We start from the raw sequence: 13,597 nt of genomic DNA, 5'->3' as shown, positions 1-13,597 counted from the left end.
CTGTAATATTACATAAGAATGTCATATTATACCTAAAAATAAACCTATTATACCTATTTTTTTCCGGTTAAACTACATTAAATCCAGTTGGAAAACACAGCACAGTCGCTGTAAAGTAAAAAAAAAAAAAAAAAAAAAAGTTATTTTTGACATGTTTGTATGCACTAAATGCATAAAAATACTTGCAAGAAAAATTGCAAGAAAGGCCTAGATTTGCATAAAAAACACTGCTTTCTAAAATACTGAAAATCTCCAAACAAATGCTCTGCTATAACATGCAAAGATACAAAAAAAAAAAAAAAAAAAATAATAAAACAAGAAAAAGCAATAAAAAAGCTTTAAAGGGGGACTTTGTTGATTTTCTTTTCTTTCAAATCAGCTGGTGTCAGTCAGTTATGTGGATTTGTAATTTGCGTTGGGCACAAGGGCTAATGGCAGCCCAAAATAAATGGCTTTATTCAACTTTTAAAGGGGAACTCTGACAATTATTTTTATTTAAAATAACTGGTCTCTGAAAGTTATACAGATTTGTAATTTGCGTCTATTTAAAAATCTCCTGTCTTCCTATACTTATCAGCTGCTGTATGCCCTGCAGGAAGTGGTATTTTTTTTTATTCTAACACACTGCTCTCTGCTGCCACCTCTGTCCATGTCAGGAACTGTCAAAAGTAGGAGCAAATCCCCATAGAAAACCTCTCCTGCTCTGGAGAGTTCCTGACATGAACAGAGGTGGCAGCAGAGAGTACATTGTCGCACTGGAAAGAATCTACCCCTTCCTGCAGGACATGCAGCAGCTGATAAGTACTAGAAAACTTAAATATAAATTTATGACACCAGTTGATGTGAAAAAAAAAAATTATTTTTTTACCAGAGTACCCCTTTGATCTACAAAGAAAGCTGAGTGACATTGGGTCTTGTATTGATCAGATATTACTTTCTGTATTCTAGTGCAGAGCTGCATTCACTATTTATGTGGCCTCAGAGCTAAAATCCTCCAGCTTTGTCTTCTTTGCATTATGGGAGGTGTTATTATTATACTGTAACTGTATAGCTCAGATAAGGCCTTGTTCACATCTGGGTCATCATATCCGTTGCCGTGGTCCATCATAGGAGCAGACCACACAGGGAGTAGCGTTCCTATAGATAATATTGTACTTGCAGTGCTCTATTACAATTTAATCATTTATTATGTTTTTATTTTAACCAAATAGTTTCCAGTTTAGAGCGGACAATGACTTATACCCATAAGGAGCATGTACCGTACTCCAGCATGCACGTTACCATTGCAACCCCAGCAGTCCTATACCGTCATATAGTTACCCAGCGCTTTTATCTATTTATTTATCGCTTATCTGGAAGGTTTTTTAATCAGTTTTCCTCCTATCTCTGTTTTCTCCTGTGCAGGAAATTGCACCAGCAGTTTGAGCTATACAAAGAGCAAGTGAAAAAGATGGGAGAAGAAGCTCAGCAGCAGCAGGAGCAGAAGGGTGAGGCCCCCACTTGCGGGATCTGCCACAAAACGAAATTTGCAGATGGCTGCGGCCATAATTGTTCATATTGCCAAACTAAATTCTGCGCACGTTGCGGAGGGAGAGTGTCATTACGCTCAAGCAAGGTAAGCTGTCCAGGAATTGTCAGCTATGAAAGTATCTATCTATTTATCTATCTATCTATCTCTGCTACAAAACTACCATTCCCATCATGACTGGACATAATACAAAGTTAAAGCTTTGGCTGTCCAGGCATGATGGGAGTTGTAGTTTTGCAATAGCTGGAGGGCCTGAGTTTGACACCCCTAGTCCATCTAGTCCACTTATCTAATCTAAGAAACTTTGGAAAAGCTTCTTGGCCATGTTTTTGTAGCGCTGGATAACCCCTTTAAAAGCAGCTATCCGAAGGTACAAGCGGTTTGGGGGGGGGGGGGGGGGGGGCGGGTGGCGGGGGGAGATTGTGAGTACAGAGTCACTTTAAGACCCTTGCTTGTCTGAGGTTTAAGAGATTAAAGGGAACCAATCACGCCGAAATTGCCCCCATTTATAAGGAAACGTGCTGACGTGCTGGTACATCAGCCAGCACGCTTCCCAAGCATCCCCCTGTACCCTCCGTCCCCTCCTTTATTACCCCGTAATCTTACTTTTGTGATGTCCCGCGCCGTATGCTAATCAGCCCCAAGTAGTCAAGGTGGGCTGAACTAGTCACGGTCCCAGGCGCTGTAATCACACCCAGAGGGGCGTGATTCAAAGACCTGCGCTCCAAGACGGTGGCGCGACGACGTCTTCCGCACGCCGCGCACGCGCAGTACGTCAGCGTCTTCTCCCGCCGTACTTCGCATGCGAGGCATGCGGAAGACGCGGCGCGCCGCCGACGTGAACGCGGGCCAGAGAAGACGTCGGCGGAGCGCAGGTCTTTGAATCACGCCCCTCTGGGCGTGATTACAGCGCCCGGGACCGTGACTAGTTCAGCCCACCTTGACTAGTTCAGCCCACCTTGACTACTTGGGGCTGATTAGCATACAGCGCGGGACATCACAAAAGTAAGATTACGGGGTAATAAAGGAGGGGACGGAGGGGACAGGGGGATGTTTGGGTTTCCTTATCAATGGGGGCAATTTCGGCGTGATTGGTTCCCTTTAATGTCCCTGGTAGTCTGAGGGGGTATGTTACACTGTGAAGCTATAAGATTGAGTGGACAAGATTTTAGAACTGTTTTCTAGAGTAATTTTAGTAAATTAAGGAATCACATAAAGGAAAGTTGTTTGAAAAAGGGGAGTAACCAATAAGTTACACTATAAGTCTATGGATGAGCTGAGTATCTGAGCCTATTGTTTTCACTGATCACATCCAATATCCAGATACAACTTTTCCAATCTGCACTATTTTACCTAATAGGAAATCATGAATGAACAACAGGTCTGAAAAGAACTAGCAGCCAGCTAAATATAACCGTGTGAATAATATCTAAGTGGGGATTTACTGTACATAATACGTAGTTTGGGATTTAATTCTATTAGCGGCTGTATTAAATATCTCCCAAATCACAAGGTCCAACAAATGAACGGCTCGGTATGACGTCCGCAGCCTTGTTCTTGGCACTTTTATTGCAGCTTGTCTGACATCTGCTATGTAAATGTTATCCAACGCGAAATTCAGCGACGTGTTAGCCAGCGTGTCACCCTCCTTAAGTATTATGGGTGGGAGGTTATTCATACATTGTAACAAGAAGGGAGACGTCTCCTAATACCTTCCTGATACACGCTGCTATATATAGTGGCAAGGATTTAATGCCATGATCCTGGGTAAGGATAGGAACATTAACAAATCTCAGAATTGTAGGAAACAGAACTCAATACCGGCAACTCAGAAACATAAGAACTCATCAGATGGCTGGGTGTAAGTGCTGGTCAGAACTTATAAACATCTACCGTAAGATGGTACAATAACACCCACGTGTCTATGTGGCCTTAAAGGGGTATTGCACCTAGGTAAATATGTTGAAATATGTTGAATCATCCCCTCTCCTGGAGACTAACAATTCCTTCCTTTTTTAATAATTTTTATTGTCTCCTTCCCTTAGTTCTGATATGCTGCTTTCTGCTGAAGAAACAGAACTCTATGGGGGACATGTATCATCTGGCGTTCTGGGGGTTTTCCGCGGAAATTGCCGATTTGCGCAATATTTTATTCGCAAATTATTTGCAAGTCGGCACTTTCCGCCGGGTACGCTGGGGGGCGGGGAGGGGGTGTGAAGGGGGCGGAACGGAGGGCGCGGATCCAGAGTCCGTGCGATTCACCATCCGTTCTGCAAAAAGATACGCCGAAAACCTACTCCAGTCCTCAGCTGGCGTAGGTTTTCGGCGGTGCGCACCAGAGCGCACGGGATTTATGTAGAGGCAGTCCGCCTCTACATAAATCCCCGTAGCATCGGAGATGCGGGGACATTTATAAGTCCGGCGTAAAAAATGCCGGACTTAATAAATGTCCCCCTTTGTGTGAGCTGTTCACTCCATCTCCACCTCCTCCCCTCTCCATGGCCATCTGTTTTAGCACTCTAATGCCGGGAGGGTTATTCACAGCAAAGTCACCAGCAACTTAATCTTTCCGGCATAACAGAGTGCAGAGACAGCCAGCCAGGGACAATGAGAGAATTCAGAGCGGAGAAGTGAACAGGTCACACAGTTTTTTTGTGTCTTCAGCAGAAAGCAACAGCTCAGAACTGGCGGAAGAAGACTAAATAGCTAATAGCAAGTATGGAGGGAATTGTTACTCTCCAGGAGAGGGATGGTTCCATATGTATTTTTTCCTGAGCGGACTACCCCTTTAAGATTACATAGATGTATTCCCCACTAGATGCAGTGCTTTGAGGTGTGACTATATTTGTAATGTGGCATCTAATAGATCATAGAATCATAAAATTGCAGACATACTAACCATAAGTAGACATGGTAGAAGGCTAGACTTCAACTAGTCTGTTGACATGTTAAAGGAGTAGTCTGTGAATCGATTTATCACCAACAGTCCTAAAAGACTGTTGATCTGTTTCTAGCATAAAATATATGTATATATTCCCCTATGCCCACATTGATGCAGCTATTAATGGATGATGCTGGGATGGGTTTGGTACGGAATCTGTCCTCTTCCCCCACTGGCAGCTGACAATAACAAAGTGCTGTCTGTAGTCCCTTATATTGCGTCACTATGCAGAGACCTCGTTCTAGGGAGAGTCACTGAGCATGTGTGTCCTCAGCACTTAGCTCAGAAGGTGGTCGTGTATGTTGCTATTATCCTGGAACACTAGTTGGCGCCACACAATGTATGAAAATAATGTGAAATAAAAAATATTTTTGTTATATTTGTTGCCTGTGTCAACAGAGATCTGGAGCAGACGTAGAGATGTAGCAGCCACTAAATATATCAGTGTGTGTGTGGGGGGGGGGTTATGCTATTGTTATATTATTATGGCTGTTATAGTGAGCCATGGGAAGTTCTTATAGTGATGCACATAGTACTGAATGCATTGCTGCATACTGTTGTCAGATAAGTGCCAGGACACCTGTCTGGTCAATGTACAAAGTACAGGGTATGTATATACACAGAACAGGGAATGTATATACTATGTATGCACACAGTACAGGATATGTATGTACACAGTACAGGGTATGTATATACACAGTGCAGGATATGTATATACTATGTATGCATACAGTACAGGGTATGTATGTACACAGTACAGGGAATGTATATACTATGTATGCACACAGTACAGGATATGTATGTACACAGTACAGGGTATGTATATACACAGTGCAGGATATGTATATACTATGTATGCACACAGTACAGGGTATGTATGTACACAGTACAGGATATGTATGTACACAGTGCAGGGAATGTATATACTATGTATGTACACAGTACAAGGTATGTATGCACACAGTACAGGATATGTATGTACACAGTGCAGGGTATGTATGTACACAGTGCAGGGTATGTATATACACAGTACAGGGTATGTATGTACACAGAACAGGGTATGTATATACACAGTACAGGGTATGTATATATGTACACAGTGCAGGGTATGTATGTACACAATGCAGGGTATGTATATACACAGTACAGGGTATGTATGTACACAGTACAGGGTATGTATGCACACAGTACAGGGTATGTATGTATGTATGTATGTATGTATGTATGCACACAGTACAGGGTATGTATGTACACAGTACCGGGTATGTTAGCATGTATGTATGCACACAGTACAGGGTATGTATGTATGTATGTATGTATGTATGCACACAGTACAGGGTATGTATGCACACAGTACAGGGTATGTATGTACACAGTACAGGGTATGTGTGCACACAGTACAGGGTATGTATATACACAGTACAGGGTATGTATGTACACAGTACAGGGTATTTTAGTATGTATGTATGCACACAGTACAGGGTATGTATGTACACAGTACAGGGTATGTTAGTATGTATGTATGCACACAGTACAGGGTATGTATGTACACAGTACAGGGTATGTTAGTATGTATGTATGCACACAGTACAGGGTATGTATGTACACAGTACCGGGTATGTTAGCATGTATGTATGCACACAGTACAGGGTATGTATGTACACAGTACAGGGTATGTATGTATGTATGTACACAGTACAGTATATGCATCGCTGCTCACTTACACACGTCAAGTTCACATTGGTGCTATCAGGCTGGAACACTGCAGTATCATGATGTCAGCCATGGATGCAACCAACCCCCACTTAATTTTTGCAACATGTTCGGGCCCCAACTGTAAATAATTCAGTCTCTACTAATATCCCTGATATGTTACCTTGTGTTGCAAATATTTTCCTATATTTTATTACTATTGACTGTATCAGTGTAACTTTGTTGTGTGCCTGTGTGTTACATATATAACCTCTTAACCCTGTCTGACCTGTTTTCTCCCCTCTTCTGTCTCTTCCTTCCTGTGCACTCTCACCGGGTTTCCTGGATGTTGCTGCAGGAGGATAAAGTGGTTAGAATCATTTCTTATCTTATTTTATATGTACTATTACCCCATTGTTCATGTGGTTTGATATACCATCACTTTGAGTTCTATTCATTGTTGTTGCACGTTTTACATCTTTGCATGACGTTCTGTGATATTTCTGTGTATTTAGTTCATGTACACTATCATTTTTCCTGTTTGGAGAATCATTCCCTCTGTATGGCAATTATTTATAAAGTGCATTTCAGTAGTAACGTCTTTGAGTTATATGTTTGTGGAAAGCTGGGTGACAATACGGTTGCTATGAAAGAGGCGCTCCGATTGACAAAAAATATTGTTTTTAAATCAGCTAGTTTCAGGAAGTTATACAGATTTGTACAGATTTCTACTTAAAAAATCTCAAGTCTTCCAGTACTTATGAGCTGCTGGATACCCTGCAGGAAGTGGTGTATTCTTTCCAGTCTGACACAGTGCTCTCTGCTTCCACCTCTGTCTGCTACTGCTCTGTACAGTTGGACAGAGATGGCACAGACAGAAGTGGAAGCAGAGAGCACTGTGTCAGACTGGAAAAAATACACCACTTCCTGCAGGACATACAGCAGCTGATAAGTACTATAAGACTTGAGTTTTTTTTTTTTATAATAGTAATTTACAAATCTGTATACCTTTTTGAAACCAGTTGATTTAGCCCCTTCCCCCTTAAAGCTACCAGGAGGGGATGTCACCAAGCTTTCATGTAGTCCTGAATGGTCTCCTTTTATTTTATAGAACTTTAATGTCTTTCCTGTTATTATGACTGATTATTTGTGCATTTAAATGACATCATCAAAGGGACTGTATCAGCTATGTATCATGTTTAGAGCTGAAGTGTCAAGGAGGAGGAGCCATGCACACCTCCCCCCTTTAGCCTGGACTGGACTCAATCAGTTAAGGCAGGGAGGGGGGAGGTATGCATGCTGCAGCTTGGCGACATCTCCTTGACACCTGAGCGTGATATAGAGCTGATAGATTCCCTATACTGTGAGATCAGTTTGCTTAGTCCAGGTCTCAGCTTGCTTAGAGACGATGTACGTCTGTTTCCCTTTTGTTTCTTATATACATTTTTTGTGCTTACTTCTATTCTACTTCTTTCATTCACTATGTGGTCACTTTCAGTAGGAAAACACAGTTCACATGTTTGACACTCCCTTACCCCCAAGCAGTTAGGGTCCAGGTCATAAGTTGGCTCCAGGATTTGGGTTGCTTAAAGTGATTCCCTGTCTACCTGATGGTGAACCAGAAAAGTCATCATTCAAACATACTGAAATGGATAGAACAAGAAGCCGCAGATTCCTGAGTGTAGTCACACAGTTCAATACTCAGTAATAGGGGAATGCAGGTCATAACAGGTCCAGACAGATAGAGATAGATAGATAGATAGATAGATAGATAGATAGATAGATAGATAGATAGGTAGATAGGAGATAGATAGATAGATAGATAGATAGATAGATAGGAGATAGATAGATAGAACATATGTAGATAGATAGATAGATAGATAGATAGATAGATCGGAGATAGATAGAAGATATGTAGATAGATAGATAGATAGATAGATAGGAGATAGATAGATAGATAGATAGATAGGAGATAGATAGATAGATAGATAGATAGATAGATAGATAGATAGATAGGACATAGATAGATAGATAATAGATAGATAGGAGATATGTAGATAGATAGATAGATAGATAGATAGATAGATAGATAGATAGATAGATAGATAGATAGATAGATAGGAGATAGATAGGAGATAGATAGGAGATAGATAGATAGATAGATAGAAGGGAGATAGATAGAAGATATTTAGATAGATAGATAGATAGATAGATAGATAGATAGATAGATAGGAGTTAGATAGGAGATATGTAGATAGATAGATAGATAGATAGATAGATAGATAGATAGATAATAGATAGATAATAGATAGATAGATAGATAGATAGGAGATAGATAGACAGATAGATAGATAGATAGATAGATAGGAGATAGATAGATAGATAGATAGATAGATAGATAGATAGATAGATAGATAGGAGATAGATAGGAGATAGATAGGAGATATGTAGATAGATAGATAGATAGATAGGAGATAGATAATAGATAGATAGGAGATATGTAGATAGATAGATAGATAGATAGGAGATAGATAGATAGGAGATAGATAGGTAGAAGATATGTAGATAGATAGATAGATAGATAGATAGATAGATAGATAGATAGATAGGAGATAGATAGATAGATAGATAGAAGATATGGAGATAGATAGATAGGAGATAGATAGATAGATAGATAGGAGATAGATAGATAGATAGATAATAGATAGATAATAGATAAATAATAGATAGATAGATGATAGATAGATAGATAGATAGATAGATAGATAGATAGGAGATAGATAGATAGATAGATAGATAGGAGATAGATAGATAGGAGATAGATAGATAGATAGATAGATAGATAGATAGATAGATAGATAATAGATGGATAGATAGATAGGTAATAGATAGATAGGAGATAGATAGATAGATAGATAGATAGATAGATAGGAGATAGATAGATAGATAGATAGATAGATAGATAGATAGATAGATAGATAGATAGATAGGAGATAGATAGATAGGAGATAGATAGATAGATAGATAGATAGATAGATAGATAGATAGGAGATAGATAGATAGATAGGAGATAGATAGATAGGTAGATAGATAGATAGATAATAGATGGATAGATAGGAGATAGATAATAGATGGATAGATAGGAGATAGATAATAGATAGATAGATAATAGATGGATAGATAGATAGATAGATAGATAGGTAATAGATAGATAGGAGATAGATAATAGATGGATAGATAGATATTAGATAATCCACCAATTTCTTATGAGCTGAATAATAAATGACACTGCCCCTTACATGACTATGTCCCGGGCTGCGCCCTCATAGACGTCTTTATGATTTATGGTCCGTTCACTTATAATTATTACTATTAGTTTCCTTACATATCACTTGTATTTGCTGGTAATTGATTTTGGAGATAAGCGTGAAGCGCTGATAAATGATAGTATTGGTCCTATTCCCACCACTCACCTGGGGACACAAGAAAAGAACAATGTCGCTTAGGAACTTCTCAGTGAATACTTCATCACTTTATACAGTAGGTAAAAGTATAATCCGTCTCGTAGGGAAAAGTTGGTTGTAGTAAGTGGGAAAAAGCAGCTACGGGATAGGGGCTTATATACACATGCATTATGCCTCAGCTGAAATCCCTGGGTGCCTCTAACTTCATAGGGCAATTCTAGCATAAATACATTGATAGATCTGTGCCTATAGTTTACAGTTTCTTTATTTTTCAGGATTTCAGCTATTAAACATTCCTATGCTCTATCCAACCTGCGGCAGACACCCTGATATAACCAGAGACATAGAGTCCTATTACACGGGCTGACTATGGCCCATTATTTCAATAAACGAGCGCCAATCTGATAGATCGCCACTCGTTTACTGGACCTATTAGACTGCCCAATAATTGGGCAGTAAGGGCTGCATGGACATCGTTAGCGATGTCCATGCAGCCCTTGCCTAAACACCTGATACCTTAACTCTACACATCTCCGGTCTTTTCTCCTGTGCTCTGCAGCTTCTCAGTCCTGGGATCAACAGCACCTGAGCGGCCTGTCAGCTGACAGGCCGCTCAGGTGCTGCTGCTGCTGCCGGGACTGGTAAGCTGCGGAGCACAGGAGAGAAGACTGGGAGCTGAGAGAGGTAAGGTATCAGGTGTTTAGGCAAGGGCTGCATGGACATCACTATTACACAGAGCGATAATTGGCCAAATCGACCCATAGTCTGAATGTCAAACCTAATTTGTCCCCATCTACAGGATAAGGGATAAGTAAGAGATAACAGGGGTCCGGCCTCCGTACCCATCTCCATATCAGCCCTCTGCCCCTTTGTTTTGAATAAAGCTGTGCGTACAGCATGTGACCCGCAGCTGTATTCATTCTCGATGGAGCCGCCGGAAAGTGCCGAGTGCTGGACTTGGCTATTTCTGGCAGCTCCATAGAGAATGAAAAGAGCCAAGGATGGACGGGGGCCAATATAGAGATAGGTACAGAGGTCGGACCCCCTGTGATCTCTTACTTGTCCCTTATACGGGACAAGTTAGTTTTAAGTTGGAATAAAGGGACACTCTGTCACTTGGTCCTTGGTAAACAGATGGTTTTGTTGGGAGTTAATGCTGTCAGCTGCTTATATTCCCAGGATAAACCACTGAAGGGAAATATAGTATCACAAGGCAGCCATAAAGAAGCATACAAGCCATCCGAGAAATGTACAACTCACCTATATGCTCCCATTACATTTTTTTTGCAAGAGTGGGGACTTTTAAAATGGACTTAAAGGGGGGGATTTATGAAGACCGGCATACAAGTACGCCGGTCTTATATTAGGCCCCACCCCCTTTCCCCAGTAGGATACACTAAGAGGCGCACTAAGAACCTACGCCCGGCGTACCAAATCTACACCTGCTTCCAGCAGGTGTAGATCATGAGCAGGTGTAAATCATGATAAATGAGGTGCGGGAGGAGGCGTGGCCTCCTCCCCGCCTTGTCACTCCCTCCCCAGCTCCCCCAGCCCGCCCATCCGGCAAGGGGGTAATACGGCAGGAGTACGCCAGGAAGAAGGGGCGAATATGCACCTTTTCCCTGGACTACACCTCAGGCAGACGTTTCATAAATGATCAAAGTTTGATCAAAGTTTGTACTTAGAAACTGATATTCATTCCTTATAGGAGTACTCCAGTGAATTTTTTCTTTCATATTAACTGATGTCAGAATTTACTTTTATTTAAAATATGAACTCTTCCACTACTTATCAGCTGCTGTATGTCCTGCAGGAAGTGGTGTGTTCTTTCCAGCCTGCACAGTGCTCTCTGCTGCCACCTCTGTCCATGTCAGGAACTGTCCAAAGCAGGAGAGGTTTTCTATGGGGATTTGCTACTGCTCTGGACAGTTCCTGATATGGACAGAGGTGGCAGCACAGAGGACTGTATCAGACTGGTAAGAATACACCACTTCCTGCAGGACATACTGCAGCTGATAAGCTGATGCAGATGAGATTTAAAAATTCCGACACCAGCTGATTTGAAAGAAAAAAAAATTAAAATCACCGAACGTATGCCCTATGCTGTGATAGGGGACAAGTGTGTCTGGAGGAGTCCTATTGGTAGGACCTTCTGCATTCTCAAGAAGGGGACTCTCAGATCGGAGTCTAAATGGAGCAGCACTCAGCTATCTTTGGCACTCCCACAGACAATGAATGGAGCAGCTGTGCATTGTTTGCTGTGCCGCACCATTGAGATGGGACCTTTAATAGTGCCATTTTCAAGATTGCTGGGGTCTAACCCCCTCACCTTCTAAGACCCCTATGTTATTTTTCCATCAACAGAGCGGTAGGAAGGATTTTTTTTTGAGACAGGTTATACTTTATGCTTTTTATTTTGCAAATCGCCTATTAAAAATATAAAAATGTTAGTGGTGGGAAATTGAAAATGTAGTTTTGTGGGACAGTCAGTAGAAATGACATGTTACCTCTGTGGGTTAGTATGAGTACAACATTACCAAATTTTTATAATTTTTTTTCCTTAGCGTTTGTTATCTTTTTCTTTTCCATTGTTCACCGTGTGGGATAAGTAATTCTATATGTTAAAAGTGCAGACAATTCCCCCCGTAGTAATACAAGGCTTGAGGGTTTATCCAGGGTCAGAAAAACATGGCTGCTTATTTCCAAAAACAGTGCCATCCCTGTCCTCAGGTTGTGTGTGGTATTACAGTTCAGCTCCATTCACTTCAACAGAACTGAGCTGCAATAATGAGGAAAAGAGTGGCGCTGTTTCTAAAAGAAATCATTCATGTTTTTTAGATTTTTCTTTTTTGAAAAATGGGTAAAGGGGCATGATTAGAATTTTTATTAAGGATTATTTTTTATACATATTTAAAGAAATTTTTATAAGCATTTTTTGCATATGCATTACTTTGATTTATCAAATTAGTGTTCTACACGGCCTTTTCGACACCAAAGTGTCCGCCATAACAAATCTGCTAGTACAGCCTGCTAGGTGAGATGTAATAGTGTATTGGTTATGGCAGACACAGTGGCATCTATAAGGCAACTTGCTCCGATCACATGGGTGCAGATCAGACCCCTCAACCGCCATGTCATTTGGTGATTGCTATTAATCATGGCTTCTCTACAGTTCAATGGCCAGATTGAACAGATATCTAATCGGTCGGGCATTGATATTATATTCCAAGTGTATTCTAGATCTCTCTGCATACATAGTAGGGGACATCATCGATCAGAGGCGTTGATGCCGAAAAACTTTGCTGTAATGATGGATTTGGCTTGGATAATTACCAAAGCGTTGAAGATAGATGAGTTTTTCATGTAAGCAAAAATCCTTCTATTATAATGTATGTTGTGCCTTGTATTCTCCTGTGAGCCAGTCTCTGGATAGTAGGGGAGCGCCCATTCCGGCGGTGCAGCCACACTCTCGGCTCAGCTGGGTAATTGATGTAAATGAACTTACCTATTGAAAAAGGCAAAAAGTGAAATGGTTTTCAGCGTTAATCATTTATCTGTTTAAACTTGTATGGATTTAATAAGAAATCAATATTCTAGTTAGTGAAGAGGCCACATTGATTTTCATGATTTTTTTTTTTTTTGAGGGAAGATGCAAAGTGTTGTTAAAAATCACATGAAACGCATCGTAATAAATCATTCCGGAAGCTGGAATTTAGCAGAAATTAATGCTCTACATCCTCGAGTTTTCAGGATGGATTCCCAATGGGGCTTGTATGTAGCAAACGCCATTATGGGGGTCCCAGTACTTAGACCCTGCAGTTGCAATCTGTATGGGCGTTGGACAACCCTATCTGTATTAGGGTGTTTGGGCATCAGAATCTAAGGCATTGGAGTACAGAAAACATGCAATACTTCATTGCACTGCCATTAAAATGGTTTGTATTTAGATGTTACATGGCCTTGTGTGAGCAT

The 13,597-nt window shown here is 40.8% G+C and overlaps 1 protein-coding gene across 39 annotated transcripts in view; it reads left to right on the top strand.

Moving 5' to 3' along the window:
• The window catches only part of RIMS2 (regulating synaptic membrane exocytosis 2), a 424,384-nt gene that overhangs the window by 68,648 nt on the left and 342,139 nt on the right, over window positions 1-13,597 (top strand). For all 39 annotated transcript variants that reach the window (XM_069957250.1, XM_069957246.1, XM_069957251.1 and 36 more), the window contains one exon: window positions 1,405-1,615. In XM_069957250.1, coding sequence (XP_069813351.1) covers window positions 1,405-1,615 — 211 coding nt within the window. The remainder of the gene's footprint in view (window positions 1-1,404; window positions 1,616-13,597) is intronic.

The sequence above is a fragment of the Dendropsophus ebraccatus genome, chromosome 2 (assembly GCF_027789765.1).
Source record: "Dendropsophus ebraccatus isolate aDenEbr1 chromosome 2, aDenEbr1.pat, whole genome shotgun sequence".
Taxonomy (NCBI): domain Eukaryota; kingdom Metazoa; phylum Chordata; class Amphibia; order Anura; family Hylidae; genus Dendropsophus; species Dendropsophus ebraccatus.
The sequence above is the reverse complement of the archived record's forward strand: the minus strand, read 5'-3'. Positions and strand labels throughout refer to the sequence as shown.